The sequence below is a fragment of the Tachysurus fulvidraco genome, chromosome 11 (assembly GCF_022655615.1).
Source record: "Tachysurus fulvidraco isolate hzauxx_2018 chromosome 11, HZAU_PFXX_2.0, whole genome shotgun sequence".
NCBI lineage: Eukaryota > Metazoa > Chordata > Actinopteri > Siluriformes > Bagridae > Tachysurus > Tachysurus fulvidraco.
Genome location: NC_062528.1, coordinates 19411989 through 19435146, shown reverse-complemented (window position 1 = coordinate 19435146; position 23158 = coordinate 19411989). Strand labels below are relative to the sequence as shown.

At 39.0% G+C, this 23158-nt stretch overlaps 1 protein-coding gene across 7 annotated transcripts in view; it reads left to right on the top strand.

The window, feature by feature from the left end:
• nbeab (neurobeachin b) overlaps positions 1 to 23158 on the top strand; it is a 417880-nt gene that overhangs the window by 215449 nt on the left and 179273 nt on the right. For 6 of the 7 annotated variants that reach the window (XM_047820677.1, XM_047820673.1, XM_047820672.1 and 3 more), the window contains 3 exons: positions 5321 to 5466; positions 9027 to 9153; positions 12077 to 12204. In XM_047820677.1, coding sequence (XP_047676633.1) covers positions 5321 to 5466; positions 9027 to 9153; positions 12077 to 12204 — 401 coding nt within the window. Of the gene's footprint in view, positions 1 to 5320; positions 5467 to 9026; positions 9154 to 10157; positions 10173 to 12076; positions 12205 to 23158 lie in introns of those variants that run through there. The other variant, XM_047820676.1, reaches the window with a different exon arrangement.

The window sequence follows — 23158 nt, the reverse complement described above, 5'->3', positions numbered from 1 at the left end:
CGCGGCCCAAATTGCTGTGTCTAATTGTTTGCCACCTGCCACTGAAATGAGCTGCCAGCCGCCGACAGGCCGCTTCGATTGTCTGTCAGAAACACAATAGATCTGGAGTGACAACATCAAAAAAAGAAAGAAAGAAAAAAAAAAAGCTTTCAAAAGCGACAGGGCCGACGGGGGCGGCTCTGTGTCGTTCTGGAACTTTCCTGAAGGTGCATTTTTCAATTAGTCTTCAATATCCTGGAAGCAGGAGTTGCAGCTGGGGCTTCGAGCATGACAAATCCAAATCACAGCCAAGCTCCGAGCACTTCCTCGATTGGAGATTAAATCAATCCGCAGTCTATTGATGAATTATTCAAATACGCCACAATTACGATTCGCTACTAATTTATATCTGATATATATATATATATATATATATATATATATATATATATATATATATATATATATAGCATTTTTAAAGATAATTAAAATGATACGCGGCTGTAAAATCGTCCCGTCTCGTATCAAACCGAGGGAAAAACGTCCACATCAACTTTGGAGGTTTATTAATATTCATCTGGAGATTAATCCTTGCTTTATTCAAAGCAACTCAATTAAGAAAATCCTATTAATAAAATATGTGCTGGGTCAAATACATCATTCATGAGCTCTTAGCTAATGGATAATTCATGAAAACGTGTACATATTTTATTACACCGCTCCAATATTATCAGCTCCGGCTGTCAAGTACCTGCTGGAAGCCGGGGTTTGAAGAATAAACAGGGAATGCGTTAGGGAAATAAATCACAGCAATCACTTTTGTGTTGTTGGCTTGCAAAACACAGATATCCGAATGTAAAATATCGTGGACGATGAGGAATGTTAAGAGGAAAGCCTCGGAGATTGAGTCAGAGACAGAAGAAATAGATTTTACATTTGTTTTAGGTTTGGAAAGCAAAACTACAATAAATAGTGTTTTTTTTTTTCTTTTTCTTTTTCTTACACATGCAGTCCTTGTAAAAATTTTCAGTTTGTTTGCCTAAAGCGGACCGTACCGTAACGTTCCTCAGATTTATTTATATAATGTGAATTATTTAGAGCGATACTTAAATAACAGTGTACATAGTGTACACAGCATGCGGTGTGTGTCAGCCCTTTCTGTGTCAAGGTCATGTTTAATACAGGAAATGTGAAGATGTAGAATGGAAAAACAGAGCAAATCTAATTTGTGTGTGTGTGTGTGTGTGTGTGTGTGTGTGTGTGTGTGTGTGTGTGTGTGTGTGTGTGTGTGTGTGTGTGTGAGATAGAGAGAGAGAGAGAGAGAGAGAGAGAGAGAGAGAGAGAGAGAGAGAGAGTCTGCTCTCTGTACACTGTCTGTTCTGTTAACAAATACACACAATCTTACACACACACACACACACACTCACACACACACACACACACACACACACACACACACACACACACACACACACACACACACACACACACACAAAGAGCTAAACAGTGACAGTTCACTTGGACCTGTGCTGCATCACACAGACACACACAACACACACCTGGTACCTACTGTACCTGTGTAAACAACCAGTTGGACTTAATCCCGTCATGGGTCAGATCTGGGTCAGGAGTTTACGCTAACTAATAACCGTCTCCCGTCTGGCCCTCGTGAGAGACATGTGATCTCTGTTTAAACACGAATAGAATTTGTAGAAGGGGAATTATGGACACATGTTTGTCTTTTAAGCAAGTTAAAAGTGATTCATTCATTCATTCATTTTCTACCGCTTATCCGAACGTCTCGGGTCACGGGGAGCCTGTGCCTATCTCAGGCATCATCGGGCATCAAGGCAGGATACACCCTGGACGGAGTGCCAACCCATCACAGGGCACACACACACACACTCTCATTCACTCACACACTCACACACTACGGACAATTTTCCAGAGATGCCAATCAACCTACCATGCATGTCTTTGGACCGGGGGAGGAAACCGGAGTACCCGGAGGAAACCCCCGAGGCACGGGGAGAACATGCAAACTCCACACATACAAGGCGGAGACGGGAATCGTGGCTACAGTTTTGGCATCTAGAGATTGTACCAGCTCCAGTTGGTTTCTGCTTCATGAAGATTTTTGGACCTTCATCGAGATGAGGCCAACCCTGTGAGGATCCTGAGGCATCTAGAGATTTAACAGCACCAGTTATGTTCCGCTTCATGAAGTATTTAGACATTTAAAGAGAAGATGCCAACTAAAAACAGATTTTCTACCATCCCAAGGCATCTAGAGATAGTACCATCTCCAGGTGTGTTCCGCTTCATAAAGATTTCAGACCTTCGGTGAGAAGAAGCATCAACACTGTGAGGATCCTGAGGCATCTAGAGATGTGCCAGCTCCTGTTGAAGATTTCAGGTGTTCAAAGAGAAGATGCCAACTCCATGTGGTCTTTGAGGACAACATCCTCCTCATCAATACACAATTATCAGACTGTATCTGTCTGTAGAAAGGACATTATTCATAATAAGACTCTCTGGTGTTTATAACAGGTTATAATCACACCCTTCAGTATCACCCAAATGAGGATGAGGTTCACTTTTGTGTCTGGTTCCTCTCAAGGTTTCTTCCTCTTCCATCTAATGGACTTTTCCCTCACCACAGTCGCCTCAGTCACCTCAGACTTGTTCATTAGGCATAAATACAAACACATGTAAATAGAAGTCTAATATTAATCTTAACCTTTGTCTAATATTAATCTTTGTGTAATAATAAACATATATTTCTATGTTCTGTAAAGCTGCTTTGAGACAATGTCCATTGTTAAATGCGTTACACAAATAATATCAAATGTAATAGAATTAAATTGAACAATTGTTTTGATAGTAAAACCACAGGATCCATTTTGCTTCAGCATTATTTGGTTTAGGTCAATAAATAAATAATTATTAAATTATGTAATGTATCTTATTATTATGTGCACCATTTAATTTGATTGCAGACAGGACATGCACAACATAACTGTACAACATAACACACACACACACACACATACACGCACACACACACACACACACACACACACACACACACACACACACACACACACACACACACACACATTTTCAAGTAATGAAAATCATTTGATTCATTTTTACAATTATTAATCATTTAATCGTTGTACAAATATATAGAAATATAACAATAAGTGTTTATTTAACGATAAGAATTCTATAACTATGAACCTAAATTAAATTTGAAAGATATCGAACATCCCTAAACATACAACTACAAGAAACAAAGTTATAATATAGTAAAATATCCATACCTACAGGTACCTCGACACATGGCTTAATGTGAATTGATTCGAATTTTAAGAACATTTTGACTACAAGGATTAAAGACAGACCGTAGCATTAAATACACAGTCTGTTGTCTATCTATCTATCTATCTATCTATCTATCTATCTATCTATCTATCTATCTATCTATCTATCTATCTATCTATCTATCTATCTGTCTGTCTGTCTGTCTGTCTGTCTGTCTGTCTATCTATCTATCTATCTATCTATCTATCTATCTATCTATCTATCTATCTATCTATCTATCTATCTGTCTGTCTGTCTGTCTGTCTGTCTAGCTGTCTGTTATCTATCTATCTATCTATCTATCTATCTATCTATCTATCTATCTATCTATCTATCTATCTGTCTGTCTGTCTGTCTGTCTGTCTAGCTGTCTGTTATCTATCTATCTATCTATCTATCTATCTATCTATCTATCTATCTATCTATCTATCTATCTATCTTTTTTATCTATCTATCTATCTGTCTGTCTGTCTGTCTGTCTGTCTGTCTGTCTGTCTGTCTATCTATCTGTCTATCTGTCTGTCTGTCTGTCTGTCTGTCTGTATGTCTGTATGTCTGTCTGTCTGTCTATCTATCTATCTATCTATCTATCTATCTATCTATCTATCTATCTATCTATCTATCTATCTATCTGTCTGTCTGTCTGTCTGTCTAGCTGTCTGTTGTCTATCTATCTATCTATCTATCTATCTATCTATCTATCTATCTATCTATCTATCTATCTGTCTGTCTGTCTGTCTGTCTGTTGTCTATCTATCTATCTATCTATCTATCTATCTATCTATCTATCTATCTATCTATCTATCTATCTATCTATCTGTCTGTCTGTCTGTCTGTCTGTCTGTCTGTCTGTCTGTCTGTCTGTCTGTCTATCTGTCTGTCTGTCTGTCTGTCTGTCTGTCTGTCTGTCTGTCTGTCTGTCTACTAGCTACTGTTTGATACATTTGGATGAGTCTGTATTACAAAATCATTAAAGAAAGATTAGATTATAAATAAAATATTACTAAAACACAGGTTTTAAGAGCAATAGACATGTTTGTGTACTTTGACCTTGCAGAAATCCACACAGAAACAGTACCCTGGATGTACCAGGCATTGCTGGCTGGCTTTCTGGCGTTGACGTTTTGTTTGGTGTACTGTGGCTCGCTGAGGTTTAAGAGGGAAGCAGTTTAGCATTTCCACACATACACACACTGATACACACATATACACACTCTGTCTCTCTCACACGCACATGCGTGCATGAGGCCAGGATGTTTACTCTTCATCCACGTCTGCTCCTGATCCTCTGGGTCTGGGCACCATCATATGAACATCACCTGACATCTCTATCAGTGCGCTCAGCCTGCAAACAGAGAAACTTCATGCAAACATCCGTGACATTTACATCACACTGGAGCCAGGAGACAACACCGAAATTGTCATCAAGACGAAGAACTAATACTTTAAATCCGGCCTGTGGAAATGGTTGACATAATATGAATACTACTACTACTACTATTCTACTACTACTACTACTAATAATAATAATAATGATAATGATAATGATAATAATTGTATTTTTATTATTATTATTATTATTATTATTATTATTATTATTATTATTATTATGCAACAAATTATCATTATATTTTCTTTTTTGCATTTATTTATTTGTTTGTTTTTGTTTATTTATTTATTTTTACATTCTATTTATTTATTCTTAATGTATTTTTTTATTTACTTTTTATTTTTAGTACATTTTTTCTATCTATCTATCTATCTATCTATCTATCTATCTATCTATCTATCTATCTATCTATCTATCTAATAACGAATGTTAGATACAGTACATATAATGTTAGATATTAAACATAAAGTATTAAGTAAAATTGATGCACACAATTTTGATTACAGGTCTAATCTAATCCTGTTCTCTCTCTCTCTCTCTCTCTCTCTCTCTCTCTCTCTCTCTCTCTCTCTCTCTCTCTGTCAGGAGTGTGGTAGTCCCTGCTAAGAAGCCTGGCAGCATGGCGGTTAACACCGTAGTCACCTCTGGCTCCTCCATGGCGAGCTCAGGAAGCACTCCTAACATCTTCACTGCGGCTTCTGCTACACCTAAAAGCATGATCAACACCACGGGTAAACAAACGGCTTCACACGTTCACCTCCTCACCTCAGAGACACTCTTTGACCTGTTTACTTTACAACAGTGTTCTGTTTATCAGATATAACAGACACAGTCTCTCTCTCTCTCTCTCTCTCTCTCTCTCTCTCTCTCTCTCTCTGTGTGTCCTTAATATGAAGCACTTGAGAGGAATCTTGAGTAGAGTGGAGTAATTAAATCCGGCTTGTGTTCAGGAAATGAGATACAGACTTAAAGGCTGTTTCTGTCCACTAGAGGTCTCTGTTCACTGCTGTAGTGAGCTCAGTGAAAAGCATCAGCACCAGTGAAGAAGAAGAAGAAGAAGAAGAAGAAGAAGAGCCACATAGCGTCCACATTTACACCAAAATATTCTCTGTGTTTAAATTCGCGACTGTTAACCTGCCGATTGAATCCGATTGAAATCCTTATTTGATGTCAAGCGACTGGAGTGTAGTCCTTAAAGTGGATATATTTTTATTTCCTCTAAATAAAAAAAACAAAACAAACAAACAAACAAATAAATAAATAAATAAACATCTTAAAGTAGTTAAAGATCTGCCTTACAAGTATAAATAATAAATAAAGTATAAATAAAAGTAAATAAAATTACTACCACTAATGCTACTACTGGGTTACTACACATGTCTGGGGTTGTGGGTTTGATCCCTGTCTCCGTTTGTGTGTGTGTGTGTGTGTGTGTGTGTGTGTGTGTGTGTGTGTGTGTGTGTGTGTGTGTGTGTGTGTGTGTGTGTTGTTTGCATGTTCTCCTCATGCCTCTGGGTTTCCCCTGGGTTCTCCTCTTTGTAGATCTGTAGGCTGATTGCTATCTCTAAATTATCTGTAGTGTGTGAATGAGTGTGTGTGTGTGTGTGTGTGTGTGTGTGTACTCTTCAGTATGTTGGCCCCGTGTCCAGAGTGTCCCCCGCCACATGCCCAGCGTCCCCTGGGATAGACTCCAGGCTCAGAATACCAACTATCATGACGTTTGCTTGATTTTGCGTATACTTTTGGATCGTAAAATCCTAAAATCCTGCTAAGTTGCCGACGATAACGTTAGCTAGTTTATTTTAAACGAAGTTCATCAGCCAGGTCCATCGGTAAGGTTGAAGGTTGTAACGAAGAAGAACGGATTAGATTTTACTTTGCGTTTCTCTTCGCTTTACTTACTTACTACTCTGATTGGAGGCGAAGATTAAGAACAATACACTGGGAGTGAGTTATTATTTCAAATGAACAGTGCATGCGTGTAGATATTGTTTTTTTTTCTCTCATCCAGCTGTAGAGTTGGTTGATATTTTCCCTGGGATCAGTTTGCAGTCTGTTTAACTCTAATTAATCCTGAAATACATCCACATCACTGCCGTGTAGTCGGTTCATTAGGGCAGGAACACACACCAGGCTTATGTCACATCATGAGTTATTGACCAAAATATCCCACTTATTCTGGATCTCAGTCGTGATCCATAATCCGTTCTTTAGTCCGTGTATGAAGTGAAGGTAAAGGCTGTCTTTCTGGCATGATGTCTTTTCTCTCTCTCATTATCTGAGAAACTGGATTCATCTGATGTCATTTCTAAATGTCTAATTGCATCAAAATAAAGCAGAGATCACCTCAGGACCGATTTCCTGACACCTAGCTAAATCCCTCCTCTCTTTGCACAAGAGAAAGTGCAAGGAATCGATTTCGGATTCGACCAGAGGCTGCTCCAGGATGGATCCACGAGACGTTACGTCTCCTAACGTCAACGAGGGATGGCTGTCTCTGCCAAGCCGAGTGACGGCTGCGTAATAGAGTTCCCGTCCTCGGCTGTCTCGAGGCGGCTCACGCTTTCAGTGGGTGACAGTCCATCCCTGTGATGTATCTATCACATGTTGGGGGCCAGAGGAGCTGCGGCGTAGATGAGGATTTGACAGGAACAGAAATGAGAAGAATGTAGACAGTGATCAGGGCTCTCATGGGGAGGAGGCTGATAACTGATGTTGATGTCGTTACGCAGTTTTCTGAACGAAAATATAGTCTAATATGTTGCAAAGGCCAGCGTTGTGGGTTTGATGGCAGACGCTTTTGAAAGATAATTTAGTCGTCATTATTTTTTTTTTCTCAAGTGAATATTGCACTTTGTATTCCGAGATATTACATCGTGTTTTTTGGTTTTTACGTTTTATTTGTACGAGTGAGAAATGATACAATCTAAGAGTTTCAGGTAAAGGAAATGACAGCAGTACAAGTGTTCTGCCCTTTTATGAATAAAAATATATGCATATAGCATGTTGTTATAGGAAAATAATCAACGGCATGACAACATATTTACCGTTACTGTAAAAACGCAGCAACTCGGCAGTGTGTGAGCAATTATTGAATTATTATTGATGAATTAACGAAGGGGGAGGCACGGTGGCTTAGTGATTAGCACGTTCGCCTCACACCTCAAGGGTTGGGGGTTCGATTCCTGCCTCTGCCTTGTGTGTGTGGAGTTTGCATGTTCTCCCCGTGCCCTGGGGGTTTCCTCCGGGTACTCCGGTTTCCTCCCCCGGTCCAAAGACATGCATGGTAGGTTAATTGGCATCTCTGGAAAATTGTCTTTAGTGCGTGTGTGTGTGTGTGTGTGTGTGAGTGAATGAGAGTGTGTGTGTGCCCTGCGATGATTTGGCACTCCGTCCAGGGTGTATCCTGCCTCGATGCCCGATGACGCCTGAGATAGGCACAGGCTCCCCGTGACCCGAGGTAGTTCGGATAAGCGGTAGAGAATGAATGAATGAATGAATGAATGAATGAATGAATTAACAAAGGAATGATGGACATCGTACTTTTTAGCCGTTTATAGTTACAACGAATGTCCGCAAAAATGTCATCCACTAGGCAAAGACGTGTAAATAGAAGCAGAGGCGAACAATCACACTGTGTTTTCTACTCTGGAACAAAAGTCTTAGTGATGTCAGGAAAGAAAACTAACAAAAGTATCTGAATAAACATCTGTAATCTAGGGTTAGGGTCAGGGTTAGGGTTAGGAACCAGATTTCTGGTTATTGTAGTCCGGAGCGGCCATGATTGCTGTGTGTTCTGAAACTTTCAGACTTTTATGGACCTGAAAATCTTTTATTACAGATGGAAAATAATTTCTAAAAGTCTCACTATTGTTAAATATCTGCAGCTTTTTTGTTTTTTTCTTTATTCTGTACACTATATCAGGTTTAGATGACGTTCTCCGTCCACCATCCGAGTCCGTGTGTATGCTGTTACTATGGAAACTGTACTCGATTACATATTTGAGCGAGCTCACATCATGTATTACCAACGTGCAGAGGTTTTTTAGACTGAAGTCTGTGACCTAGCGAATCAATACGATGATGTGTTTATTGTTCGAGATTTACACACCTGTAGGTCGCCATGGATACGGACGCCATCGATGTAAATGTGTATGTGAATGTAAACGATTTAACTAACAGCTGTACAAATCAACACCTTCTGATAAATCACATGAGACTGGAACATATTCGGCTATGCTAAGTGTATAGAGAACATTTCAATGTGTGTTGTTTGTCTCATGTCTGTCAGGAGCTACAGAACCCGCCGCTTCCTCCTGCTCGTCTTCGTCTAGCTATGTGAACGGAGCCACCAGTAAGAACCTTCCTGCGGTGCAGACGGTCGGACCCATGCCCGAGGACACCATGGAGAACATGAGGTGAGAGCGAGCTGTACACTGTACGGGTGATTTCTGAGAGCAGTGGGAGTACTGTAGTGTGAACCACAACAAGTGCACTTCAGTACACGGATGTTGCACTTATTCAAATAAAATCCATATAAGTTGGACAATTAATGCACTCAACACTCACAGCTTTGCTTATAAAGTGGGTTGAAGGGGTTTGGGTTAAGGTTAGGGTTGCAGTTAGGGTTGGGGTTGGAGTTAGGGTTGGGGTTGGAGTTAGGGTTAGCGTTGGAGTTGGGTTAGTGTTGGGGTTGGAGTTGGAGTTAGGGATGGAGTTAGGGTTTGGGTTAGGGTTAGAGTTGGGTTAGGGTTAGGGTTAGGATTGGAGTTGGAGTTGGGTTAGGGTTGGAGTTGGGTTAGGGTTAGGGTTAGGATTGGAGTTGGAGTTGGGTTAGGGTTGGAGTTGGGTTAGGGTTAGGGTTAGGATTGGAGTTGGAGTTGGGTTAGGGTTGGAGTTGGGTTAGGGTTAGGGTTAGGATTGGAGTTGGAGTTGGGTTAGGGTTGGAGTTGGGTTAGGGTTAGGGTTAGGATTGGAGTTGGAGTTGGGTTAGGGTTGGAGTTGGGTTAGGGTTAGGGTTAGGATTGGAGTTGGAGTTGGGTTAGGGTTGGAGTTGGGTTAGGGTTAGGGTTAGGATTGGAGTTGGAGTTGGGTTAGGGTTGGAGTTGGGTTAGGGTTAGGGTTAGAGTTGGGTTAGGGTTAGGGTTAGGATTGGAGTTAGGTTAGGGTTAGGGTTGGAGTTAGGGTTAGGGTTAGGGTTAGAGTTGGGTTAGGGTTAGGGTTAGGATTGGAGTTGGGTTAGGGTTAGGGTTGGAGTTAGGGTTAGGTTTTGAATTTAGTGGTTAAATTTTATTCCTATTTTAGGCTTATTTTGCACAGGCTACATTTTCATTGTCTTATTCCCCTAGGGTTGGAGTTAGGGTTAGGGGCTACCAGCTATCTGGTGATGCAGGATAAGAAAAGATTCAAGATGGCCGACGACAGAAGACATATTCATGTAAACAAATTATCATCCTCCACCTTTTCACCTTTATTCTAATTTATTTTCTTTGTTTCCTATTTTTTCTCTTTCTACTTTCTTCCTTTCTTTCTTTCTTTCTTTCTTTCTTTCTTTCTTTCTTTAATTTTCCTATTTGTTTGCTCTTTCTTTTGTATTTCTTTTTGCTATTTTTTTCATCCTATCTATCTATCTATCTATCTATCTATCTATCTATCTATCTGGTTAGTTTTGTATATCTGGCCATCAATGATTATTGCATTCTTTCTTTCTTTCTTTCTTTCTTTCTTTCTTTCTTTCTTTCTTTCTTTCAATTATTCTGACGTGTTAATTCATAAGTGCGCGCGCGTGTGTGTGTGTGTGTGTGTGTGTGTGTGTATGTGCAGCTAAAAAAAGAACAATGCAGCAGCGGTTCATTGCCACAAGAGGGAGACTGCAGTCAGTGCTTGAATGTGTGTGTGTGTATGTATATATATATATATATATATATATATATATATATATATATATATATATATATATACACACAGACACACACACACACACACACGTTTCAGATGTAGCCAATTTCAGCCAATGTAGCCAATTTCAGATGTAGGAGCTTTTTCTTTTGTTTCCAGCTCAGGTGAAAGATCACATGGCTTGCTTTTGTCATTGCTGCCGAGGTTGCGACAAACAAGACATCCTACACCTTACACATCACCTCAGGTGGCACATATGTGTATGTGTGTGTGTGTGTGTGTGTGTGTGTGTGTGTGTGTGAGAGAGAGAGAGAGAGAGAGAGAGAGAGAGAGAGAGAGAGAGAACTGTCAGGCAGGGATTATTAAGTGTTAATATAAAATAACTGAAATGTGTGTGTGTGTGTGTGTGTGTGTGTGTGTGTGTGTGTGTGTGTGTAGACTATTCCGGCCTTGATTTCATCCAGTCTCATGACAGAAATCATACAGCCAACTACTGTTTGTGTGCAGAAAAGGTGTGTGTATGTGTGTGTGTACAGACGAGACTCTTTTCTCTCTGGGGGTCTTTCCACACACACACACACACACACCTTCTCCCACACTAGGAATGGCAGATCAGTTGCCATGGCAGCAGTAACCGGCAGCACTCAGAGCGAGTGTGAAGTCAATGATGAAGGTGTCTGGCTGCAGAGGCTCTGATGTCTAACCTGTGTTCGACTGAGAGACACTCACTCTCACACACATCACCTTTACTAATCCTCACCTGATAACTCTAAATTTTAGACTGTAAACTCTAAACTGTAAATTTTATTCGCACAGAAATCAGAAGTTCTAATGTATTTATGGATATGTCACACAGATCCAAGTACATCATGACGATATTTAGATTCCTTTGTTCTGATTGGCCAGAGGGTTTGTAGCACTGTTTATATTACAGCCATAGTAACCGGACATTGTACTGTTGATTATTACAAAGGATTTGTCTGTCTGTCTGTCTGTCTGTCTATCTATCTATCTATCTATCTATCTATCTATCTATCTATCTATCTATCTATCTATCTATCTATCTATCTATCTATCTATCCATCCATCCATCCATCCATCTATCTGAGAGGGTGAAGTTTATCACTATAGTACATCGGTACATCCTGCTGCTCACTCTGGGGAAAGTGCTGTTTGCCCTCTTCCTCATACATCACACACTGAGTAGTGTTATTATGATTGGAAAGAGAGAGAGAGAGAGAGAGAGAGAGAGAGAGAGAGAGAGAGAGAGAGAGAGAGAGAGAGAGAATGCTATCCTTCTGGTCACAGATTGTATTCAGTTGGGATTCAATCTTTAGATCTCAGGACATGAAGTGCTGTGGTTTAAGATGTAATCTATTACCTATTCTCTCTCTCTCTCTCTCTCTCTCTCTCTCTCTCTCTCTCTCTCTCTCTCTCTCTCAGTATCACTGCTAAGTTGGAGCGGGCCCTGGAGAAGGTTGCCCCCTTGCTGAGAGAGATCTTTGTGGACTTTGCCCCCTTCTTGAGTCGCACTCTTCTGGGCAGCCACGGCCAAGAGCTTCTTATTGAAGGTACAGGATTCTTTTTTTAATAAAGCCATCTTTGATTTAATGTGTTTCATTTATTTTATTCATCAGAATCAAAGGCATTAAAGGAATGCATCAGATCTGTAACATCATTTCTGTCATTATCACAACCGCTGGTTATGAGATCTGTCTGTGGTGTGTAGTGGTGTGTAGTGTTGTGTAGTGTTTAGTGTGTACTGTAATGTAGTCTGTAGTGTTTAGTGTGTACTCTAATGTAGTCTGTAGTGTTTAGTGTGTACTCTAATGTAGTCTGTAGTGTTTAGTGTGTACTCTAATGTAGTCTGTGGTGTTTAGTGTGTACTGTAATGTAGTCTGTGGTGTTTAGTGTGTACTGTAATGTAGTCTGTGGTGTTTAGTGTGTACTGTAATGTAGTCTGTAGTGTTTAGTGTGTACTCTAATGTAGTCTGTAGTGTTTAGTGTGTACTCTAATGTAGTCTGTAGTGTTTAGTGTGTACTGTAATGTAGTCTGTGGTGTTTAGTGTGTACTGTAATGTAGTCTGTGGTGTTTAGTGTGTACTGTAATGTAGTCTGTAGTGTTTAGTGTGTACTGTAATGTAGTCTGTAGTGTTTAGTGTGTACTGTAATGTAGTCTGTAGTGTTTAGTGTGTACTGTAATGTAGTCTGTGGTGTTTAGTGTGTACTGTAATGTATTCTGTGGTGTTTAGTGTGTACTGTAATGTAGTCTGTAGTGTTTAGTGTGTACTGTAATGTAGTCTGTGGTGTTTAGTGTGTACTGTAATGTAGTCTGTGGTGTTTAGTGTGTACTCTAATGTAGTCTGTAGTGTTTAGTGTGTACTGTAATGTAGTCTGTGGTGTTTAGTGTGTACTGTAATGTAGTCTGTAGTGTTTAGTGTGTACTGTAATGTAGTCTGTAGTGTTTAGTGTGTACTGTAATGTAGTCTGTGGTGTTTAGTGTGTACTGTAATGTAGTCTGTGGTGTTTAGTGTGTACTGTAATGTAGTCTGTGGTGTTTAGTGTGTACTGTAATGTAGTCTGTGGTGTTTAGTGTGTACTGTAATGTAGTCTGTGGTGTTTAGTGTGTACTGTAATGTAGTCTGTGGTGTTTAGTGTGTACTGTAATGTAGTCTGTAGTGTTTAGTGTGTACTGTAATATAGTCTGTGGTGTTTAGTGTGTACTCAAATGTAGTCTGTGGTGTTTAGTGTGTACTCTAATGTAGTCTGTAGTGTTTAGTGTGTACTCTAATGTAGACTGTAGTGTTTAGTGTGTACTGTAATGTATTCTGTAGTGTTTAGTGTGTACTGTAATGTATTCTGTAGTGTTTAGTGTGTACTGTAATGTATTCTGTGGTGTTTAGTGTGTACTGTAATGTAGTCTGTAGTGTTTAGTGTGTACTGTAATGTAGTCTGTGGTGTTTAGTGTGTACTGTAATGTAGTCTGTGGTGTTTAGTGTGTACTGTAATGTAGTCTGTAGTGTTTAGTGTGTACTGTAATGTAGTCTGTAGTGTTTAGTGTGTACTCTAATGTAGTCTGTGGTGTTTAGTGTGTACTGTAATGTAGTCTGTGGTGTTTAGTGTGTACTGTAATGTAGTCTGTGGTGTTTAGTGTGTACTGTAATGTAGTCTGTGGTGTTTAGTGTGTACTGTAATGTAGTCTGTAGTGTTTAGTGTGTACTCTAATGTAGTCTGTGGTGTTTAGTGTGTACTGTAATGTAGTCTGTGGTGTTTAGTGTGTACTGTAATGTAGTCTGTGGTGTTTAGTGTGTACTGTAATGTAGTCTGTAGTGTTTAGTGTGTACTGTAATGTAGTCTGTGGTGTTTAGTGTGTACTGTAATGTAGTCTGTAGTGTTTAGTGTGTACTGTAATGTAGTCTGTAGTGTTTAGTGTGTACTGTAATGTAGTCTGTAGTGTTTAGTGTGTACTGTAATGTAGTCTGTGGTGTTTAGTGTGTACTGTAATGTAGTCTGTGGTGTTTAGTGTGTACTGTAATGTAGTCTGTGGTGTTTAGTGTGTACTCTAATGTAGTCTGTAGTGTTTAGTGTGTACTCTAATGTAGTCTGTGGTGTTTAGTGTGTACTCTAATGTAGTCTGTGGTGTTTAGTGTGTACTGTAATGTAGTCTGTGGTGTTTAGTGTGTACTGTAATGTAGTCTGTGGTGTTTAGTGTGTACTGTAATGTAGTCTGTGGTGTTTAGTGTGTACTGTAATGTAGTCTGTAGTGTTTAGTGTGTACTGTAATGTAGTCTGTGGTGTTTAGTGTGTACTGTAATGTAGTCTGTGGTGTTTAGTGTGTACTGTAATATAGTCTGTGGTGTTTAGTGTGTACTCAAATGTAGTCTGTGGTGTTTAGTGTGTACTCTAATGTAGTCTGTGGTGTTTAGTGTGTACTCTAATGTAGACTGTAGTGTTTAGTGTGTACTGTAATGTATTCTGTAGTGTTTAGTGTGTACTGTAATGTATTCTGTAGTGTTTAGTGTGTACTGTAATGTATTCTGTAGTGTTTAGTGTGTACTGTAATGTAGTCTGTGGTGTTTAGTGTGTACTGTAATGTAGTCTGTGGTGTTTAGTGTGTACTGTAATGTAGTCTGTAGTGTTTAGTGTGTACTCTAATGTAGTCTGTAGTGTTTAGTGTGTACTGTAATGTAGTCTGTGGTGTTTAGTGTGTACTGTAATGTAGTCTGTAGTGTTTAGTGTGTACTGTAATGTAGTCTGTGGTGTTTAGTGTGTACTGTAATGTAGTCTGTAGTGTTTAGTGTGTACTGTAATGTATTCTGTAGTGTTTAGTGTGTACTGTAATGTAGTCTGTAGTGTTTAGTGTGTACTGTAATGTAGTCTGTGGTGTTTAGTGTGTACTGTAATGTAGTCTGTGGTGTTTAGTGTGTACTGTAATGTAGTCTGTGGTGTTTAGTGTGTACTGTAATGTAGTCTGTGGTGTTTAGTGTGTACTGTAATGTAGTCTGTGGTGTTTAGTGTGTACTCTAATGTAGTCTGTGGTGTTTAGTGTGTACTGTAATGTAGTCTGTGGTGTTTAGTGTGTACTGTAATGTAGTCTGTAGTGTTTAGTGTGTACTGTAATGTAGTCTGTAGTGTTTAGTGTGTACTGTAATGTAGTCTGTGGTGTTTAGTGTGTACTGTAATGTAGTCTGTGGTGTTTAGTGTGTACTGTAATGTAGTCTGTGGTGTTTAGTGTGTACTGTAATGTAGTCTGTGGTGTTTAGTGTGTACTGTAATGTAGTCTGTAGTGTTTAGTGTGTACTGTAATGTAGTCTGTAGTGTTTAGTGTGTACTGTAATGTAGTCTGTGGTGTTTAGTGTGTACTGTAATGTAGTCTGTAGTGTTTAGTGTGTACTCTAATGTAGTCTGTAGTGTTTAGTGTGTACTGTAATGTAGTCTTTAGTGTAGTGTGTTGTGTAGTGTATACTGTTATGTAGTGTGTACTGTTATGTAGTCTTTAGTGTGGTGTGTTGTGTAGTGTATACTGTTATGTAGTGTGTACTGTAATGTAGTCTTTAGTGTGGTGTGTTGTGTAGTGTATACTGTTATGTAGTGTGTACTGTAATGTAGTCTTTAGTGTGGTGTGTTGTGTAGTGTATACTGTTATGTAGTGTGTAGTGTACTGTTGTGTAGTATAGTGTGTAGTGTGTATTGTAATGTGTTGTGTACTGTTGTGTAGTGGACTGGGTAGTGTTCTGTTACGTAGTGTTTAGTGTAATTTTGTGTAGTGTGTAGTGGTGTGTAGTGTAGTGGACTGGGTAGTGTACTGTTACGTAGTGTTTAGTGTAGTTGTGTGTAGTGTTGTGTAGTGTAGTGTGTAGTGGGTACTGTAATGTGTTGTGTAGTGGACTGGGAAGTGTACTGTTATGTAGTGTGTAGTGTAGTTTTGTGTACTGTTATGTAGTGTGTAGTGTAGTTTTGTGTACTATTATGTAGTGTGTAGTGTAGTTTTGTGTACTGTAATATAGTCTGTAGTGTAGTGTGTACTGCTACATTATGTAGTGTGTAGTGTTGTGTAGTATAGTGTGTAGCGTAGAGTTCAGATTTGTGAAGTGTAGTGTAGAGTGTAGTGTGGTCTAATGTAGTTTTGTGTTGTATAGTGTTGTGTAGTGTATTGTAGTGTAGGGTGTACACTAATGTAGCCTGTACTGTAATGTAATGTAGTGTGTTGTGTAATGTTGTGTAGTGTATTGTAGTGTAGGGTGTACAGTAATGTAGCCTGTACTGTAATGTAGTGTGTTGTGTAATGTATAGTGTATTGTGTAATGTATTGTAGTGTAGTGTATTGAGTAGTATAGTGTTGTGTAGTGTATTGTAGTGTAGGGTGTATATTAATGTAGCCTGTACTGTAATGTAGTGTGTTGTGTAATGTTGTGTAGTGTATTGTAGTGTAGGTGTACAGTAATGTAGTGTGTACTGTAATATAGTGTTTTGTGTAATGTTGTGTAATGTTGTGTAGTGTATTGTAGTGTAGGGTATACACTAATGTAGTGTGTACTGTAATGTAGTGTTTTGTGTAATGTATAGTGTATTGTGTAATGTAGTGTAGTGTATTTTAGTGTAGGGTGTACAGTACTGTAGTGTGTTCTGTAATGTAGTGTGTTGTGTAATGTTGTGTAGTGTTGTGTGTAGTGTAGTGTATTATACAGTGTAAACATCGTGCTTCTCAGTAGCAGGTTGTTCAGTTTAATGTATTCAGGTCTAAACCTCGACACACACGATTACAGCGCACTGAAAATATGTGCTCCAGTGAGAGGAACACCCTGCTAATAACAGAAATACACACACACACACACACACACACACACACACACACACCCACACACACACACACACACACACACACACACTGATGTTCTGACATATATTGAAGGCCTAACATGTTTATTCAGATGGAGAGGTCTACATGTTGGTCATTTGGTTTCAGTTGGTCTCACGAGCACAAATTTGTGAAAACTACAGGCATTTTCAGGACCATGAGGCAATGCAACACATTTCTTTTCAGCGCCACATACTGGTTAATATTCACAATAACATGTGTTCTTACAGTAGTTCTCAGTGGAGTGACGCTGATCAATATTCTGCATACACACATCTGCTAAAAGAATAAAGAGCAAACAGAGTGTAATGAAGTTTTACAGAAATCTGTCCAACTACAGATAAGAGTAAAGGGGAGAGTCGAAGGGAACCTGTGTGTTTGTGTGTGTGTGTGTGTGTGTGTGTGTGTGTGTGTGTGTACTGTAGTGTTGTGCGTAGTGTTGTGTAGTGTAGTGTGTACTGTAATGTGGTTTGAAGGGTAGTGTAATGTTGTGTAGTTTAGTGTAGTGTAGAGTGTAGTGTGTACTGTAATGTGGTGTAGGTTAGTGTAGTGTGGTGTACTGTAGTGTGTAGTGTTGTGTTGTGTAAGGTAGTGTAGTGTGTACTGTGATGTAGTGTAGTGTATTGTTGTGTAGGTTAGTGTAGCGTAGAGTTCAGTTTTGTGTAGTGTATTGTAGATTGAAGTGTGGTGTACTGATGTGTGTAGTGTTGTGTAATGTTGTGTAGGTTAGTGTAGTGTAGTGTGTAGTGTGTGCTGTGATGTAGTGTAATGTTGTGTAGGTTAATTTAGTGTAGTGTGTACTGTAATGTGGTGTGGGTTAGTGTAGTTTAGTGTGTACTGTGATGTAGTGTAATGTTGTGTAAGTTAGTGTAGTGTAGTGTAGTGTATTGTGTAGTGTAATGTTGTGTAGGTTAGTGTAGTGTAGGTGTAATGTTGTGTAGTGTAATGTTGTGTAGGTTAAGGTAGTGTAGTGTGTACTGTAATGTGGTGTGGGTTAGTGTAGTTTAGTGTGTACTGTGATGTAGTGTAATGTTGTGTAAGTTAGTGTAGTGTAGTGTAGTGTATTGTGTAGTGTAATGTTGTGTAGGTTAGTGTAGTGTAGGTGTAATGTTGTGTAGGTTAAGGTAGTGTAGTGTGTAGTGTAATGTGGTGTAGGTTAGTGTAGGTTAGTGTAGTGTTGTGTAGTGTATTGTGTACTGTGATGTAGTGTAATGTTGTGTAGGTTAGTGTAGTGTTGTGTAGTGTATTGTGTACTGTGATGTAGTGTAATGTTGTGTAGGTTAGTGTAGGGTTGTGTAGTGTAGTTTATTGTGTACTGTGATGTAGTGTAATGTTGTGTAGGTTAGTTTAGTGTAGTGTAGTGTAGTGTAGTGTATTGTGTACTGTGATGTAGTGTAATGTTGTGTAGGTTAGTGTAGTGTAGTGTATTGTGTACTGTGATGTAGTGTAATGTTGTGTAGGTTAGTGTAGTGTAGTGTATTGTGTACTGTGATGTAGTGTAATGTTGTGTAGTGTAGTGTAGTGTAGTTTAGTGTATTGTGTACTGTGATGTAGTGTAATGTTGTGTAGGTTAGTGTAGTGTTGTGTAGTGTATTGTGTACTGTGATGTAGTGAAATGTTGTGTAGGTTAGTGTAGTGTAGTGTTGTGTAGTGTATTGTGTACTGTGATGTAGTGTAATGTTGTGTAGGTTAGTGTAGTGTAGTGTTGTGTAGTGTATTGTGTACTGTGATGTAGTGTAATGTTGTGTAGGTTAGTGTAGTGTTGTGTAGTGTATTGTGTACTGTGATGTAGTGTAATGTTGTGTAGGTTAGTTTAGTGTAGTGTTGTGTATTGTGTACTGTGATGTAGTGTAATGTTGTGTAGGTTAGTGTAGTGTAGTGTAGTGTATTGTGTACTGTGATGTAGTGTAATGTTGTGTAGTGTAGTGTAGTTTAGTGTATTGTGTACTGTGATGTAGTGTAATGTTGTGTAGTGTAGTGTAGTTTAGTGTATTGTGTACTGTGATGTAGTGTAATGTTGTGTAGGTTAGTTTAGTGTAGTGTTGTGTAGTGTGTACTGTGATGTAGTGTAATGTTGTGTAGGTTAGTGTAGTGTAGTGTAGTTTAGTGTATTGTGTACTGTGATGTAGTGTAATGTTCTGTAGGTTAGTTTAGTGTAGTGTTGTGTAGTGTGTACTGTGATGTAGTGTAATGTTGTGTAGGTTAGTGTAGTGTAGTGTTGTGTAGTGTAGTGTATTGTGTACTGTGATGTAGTGTAATGTTGTGTAGGTTAGTGTAGTGTAGTGTAGTGTATTGTGTACTGTGATGTAGTGTAATGTTGTGTAGTGTAGTGTAGTGTAGTTTAGTGTATTGTGTACTGTGATGTAGTGTAATGTTGTGTAGGTTAGTGTAGTGTAGTGTAGTGTATTGTGTACTGTGATGTTGTGTAGGTTAGTTTAGTGTTGTGTAGTGTATTGTGTACTGTGATGTAGTGTAATGTTGTGTAGTGTAGTGTAGTGTAGTTTAGTGTATTGTGTACTGTGATGTAGTGTAATGTTGTGTAGGTTAGTGTAGTGTAGTGTAGTTTAGTGTATTGTGTACTGTGATGTAGTGTAATGTTGTGTAGGTTAGTTTAGTGTAGTGTTGTGTAGTGTGTACTGTGATGTAGTGTAATGTTGTGTAGGTTAGTGTAGTGTAGTGTTGTGTAGTGTAGTGTATTGTGTACTGTGATGTAGTGTAATGTTGTGTAGTGTAGTGTATTGTGTACTGTGATGTAGTGTAGTGTTGTGTAGTGTAGTGTATTGTGTACTGTGATGTAGTGTAATGTTGTGTAGTGTAGTGTAGTGTAGTTTAGTGTATTGTGTACTGTGATGTAGTGTAATGTTGTGTAGGTTAGTGTAGTGTAGTGTAGTGTATTGTGTACTGTGATGTTGTGTAGGTTAGTTTAGTGTTGTGTAGTGTATTGTGTACTGTGATGTAGTGTAATGTTGTGTAGTGTAGTGTAGTGTAGTTTAGTGTATTGTGTACTGTGATGTAGTGTAATGTTGTGTAGGTTAGTGTAGTGTAGTGTAGTTTAGTGTATTGTGTACTGTGATGTAGTGTAATGTTGTGTAGGTTAGTTTAGTGTAGTGTTGTGTAGTGTGTACTGTGATGTAGTGTAATGTTGTGTAGGTTAGTGTAGTGTTGTGTAGTGTAGTGTATTGTGTACTGTGATGTAGTGTAATGTTGTGTAGTGTAGTGTATTGTGTACTGTGATGTAGTGTAGTGTTGTGTAGTGTAGTGTATTGTGTACTGTGATGTAGTGTAATGTTGTGTAGGTTAGTGTAGTGTAGTTTAGTGTATTGTGTACTGTGATGTAGTGAAATGTTGTGTAGGTTAGTTTAGTGTTGTGTAGTGTATTGTGTACTGTGATGTAGTGTAATGTTGTGTAGTGTAGTGTAGTGTAGTGTATTGTGTACTGTGATGTAGTGTAATGTTGTGTAGGTTAGTGTAGTGTAGTGTAGTGTAGTGTAGTGTAGTGTAGTGTAGTGTAATGTTGTGTAGGTTAGTGTAGTGTAGTGTAGTGTAGTGTAGTGTAATGTTGTGTAGGTTAGTGTAGTGTAGTGTAGTGTAGTGTAGTGTAGTGTAGTGTAGTGTAGTGTTGTGTAGTGCATACACACATCTGATAAATCTTTACAGTGTAAAGAATAAACAGAGCATAATGAAGTTTTACCGAAATCTGTCCAACTACAGAGTAAAGAGGAGAGTTGAAAGAAACTCTGTGTGTGTGTGTGTGTGTGTGTGTGTGTGTGTGTGTGTGTGTGTGTGTGTGTGTGTGTGTGTGTGTGTGTGTGTGTGTGTGTGTGTGTGTGTGTGTGTGTGTGTGTGTGTGTGTGTGTGTGGACTCTTCTCACTAATTCACACTAATTCACACAGGCATCACACAGCGAGTGTCTGCACTGACAGATACAGTCAGGATAAAGTGAAGAGGAAGGAACGGTGTGTGTTGATGTGACGGGTGTGAATAATTGTGAGCACAAGCCTGATCTCACTCTGCCAAGAGTCTAAATAAACATCTAGCTTTGAGAAACACAGAGCTCTGCTCTCACTCACTCCAACCGCTGGAGAATACACGTCGTCAGCGAGCGTCCGAGCGCTTGTTCCTGCATTTCTTCAATCGACAAAAAAACCCAAAGCAGTGTGATTCCTGATGGCTGATGTTTCAGTCCACATCTCTCTTACTGTACGCTCACTGGATCTGCTTCTCACTACACAGTAAACACCAAACATCTCAGTGAGCTACAGTACAGTAGCACCGGCTCTTCTCCTTCACTCAGATGATGTTTATTATGGAGTCATTATTTCTGCTTACTCTACAGAAGTGAGGAAAAAAATGATGCAACTGTCTGTGATTTTTCTTTTTTTTTTCCCTCTTAAACATTTTAAACTCTGATAAAATAATTATAAACCTTCTGTGGAAATAATAATAATAATAATAATAATAATAATAATAATAATAATAATGAGAGGAAGAAGAAGAATCAGAAGCACTATTGTCGTCATCATCATCATCATCATCATCATCATCATCATGATCATTTTTCAAATCTAATCAAAAACAACAAACTACAACAACTACAACAAAAACTGGAAATTGTTTTGTTTACTGTAATTTATTATTATTATTATTATTATTATTATTATTATTATTATTATTATAAGAAGCATATATAAATATATAAATAAATATAAATATATAAATATAAGCATCAGTAGTAGTAACTAGAAATATACTTTAATTATTTATAGCATAATTAAGCAAACAAGCAAAAGAAAACTGTAATTGTATTTCTTATGTTTTTGAATAATTTATGCTTATTTATTTATTTATTTGTTTATTTATTTATTGTTTGTTTGTTTGTTTGTTTGTTAATCTATTTGTTTATTTATTTAACTTCTTATTATTGTTTATTATTTTTATGCAAATTTTATTGTTGTTGTTTTTTTCTTTTCTAGTGGACAGTGATGTACACATGTTTTTTATTTATTCTATGTATTTCATTTATTTATTATTATTATTATTATTATTATTATTATTATTATTATTATTATTATTATTATTATTTTATAAACGTAACAGTTTAAAAGAAATAAAAGCGTAGTGGTGAAGTCAGACTTTGTTCCAGACTCTACACGTGTTTCTTATTAATGCCAAAATCGTAGCTCTCTGTTCCACAAAACAAAGCTTCCTGATGCTCATCTCTCTCCCGCTCCAAATAGTTCTGACCACAGTCGTGTGTCACTGTGCCATCGCTTCCCAAACAAAGCCGAGCACACTCCCAGACACATAATCACCAATTTCCAGTGATGTCTCATCCTTCTTGCCCTACCATCCCATTCCTTCAGCCACCCGTCCATCCATCTGTCTGTCTGTCCGTCCGTCCTGCAGCCCAGAAGAAGAGATGTCTGTTTTCTTCCGCACCTTCCTCACTTCCTCTCTCTCACAGCTGAAATACTGTTCGCCGGTGCAAAGGCGCCGTATTTACCCGTAATTACCCACCATCCATCACCCGACACGGCATCAGGGGTCAAGCCCCTGCCCGTCCCCCATTCAGACCCGCGGTCACAGGGGGCAATTATGTCCTCTCTGGCCCCCTGATCCGCTCTCGTGCACTTGGAGTTGAGATCGAGGCCCCACGCTGGAACAGTGTGCTTGTTGTGAGCGCTCAGCAGCCTGACGTGGAGCCGCCACAACCGGCTGACAATGACACATTCAGGCACAGTGCCATTAAGAGGAAAAGCTTGGCATGGCTCTGTTTAAATAGAATGCATTTAGTTTGTCCAGCAGCGTGAACCTGAGGTCAAGCAGCAACCTGACTTATGGGAGGACGGAGCGTTTAGAGGTCACGTCGTGTTCGCCATGCTGGGACATATCCTCAGCCTCGTAAACGTGAAAGAGGGATTGTCAGATACGTGGCATCTGAAACGTCACAGTGTGAGCAGTCTGAACAGCGTAGAAGACGTAACGGGATGTTTCGATGACACGCTGGAGGTTTTAGGGCCGAAGAGACGGTGTGTCCATCGGCGTGCTGGGAAACTGGCAGTTACTGGGCATGTGATAACATATACATCATTTATAAATACAAAAATGAAAAAGACAACTGGAAGGGAAAAAAAAAGTCGAGCATGAAATCATCCTCTCCAAGTAG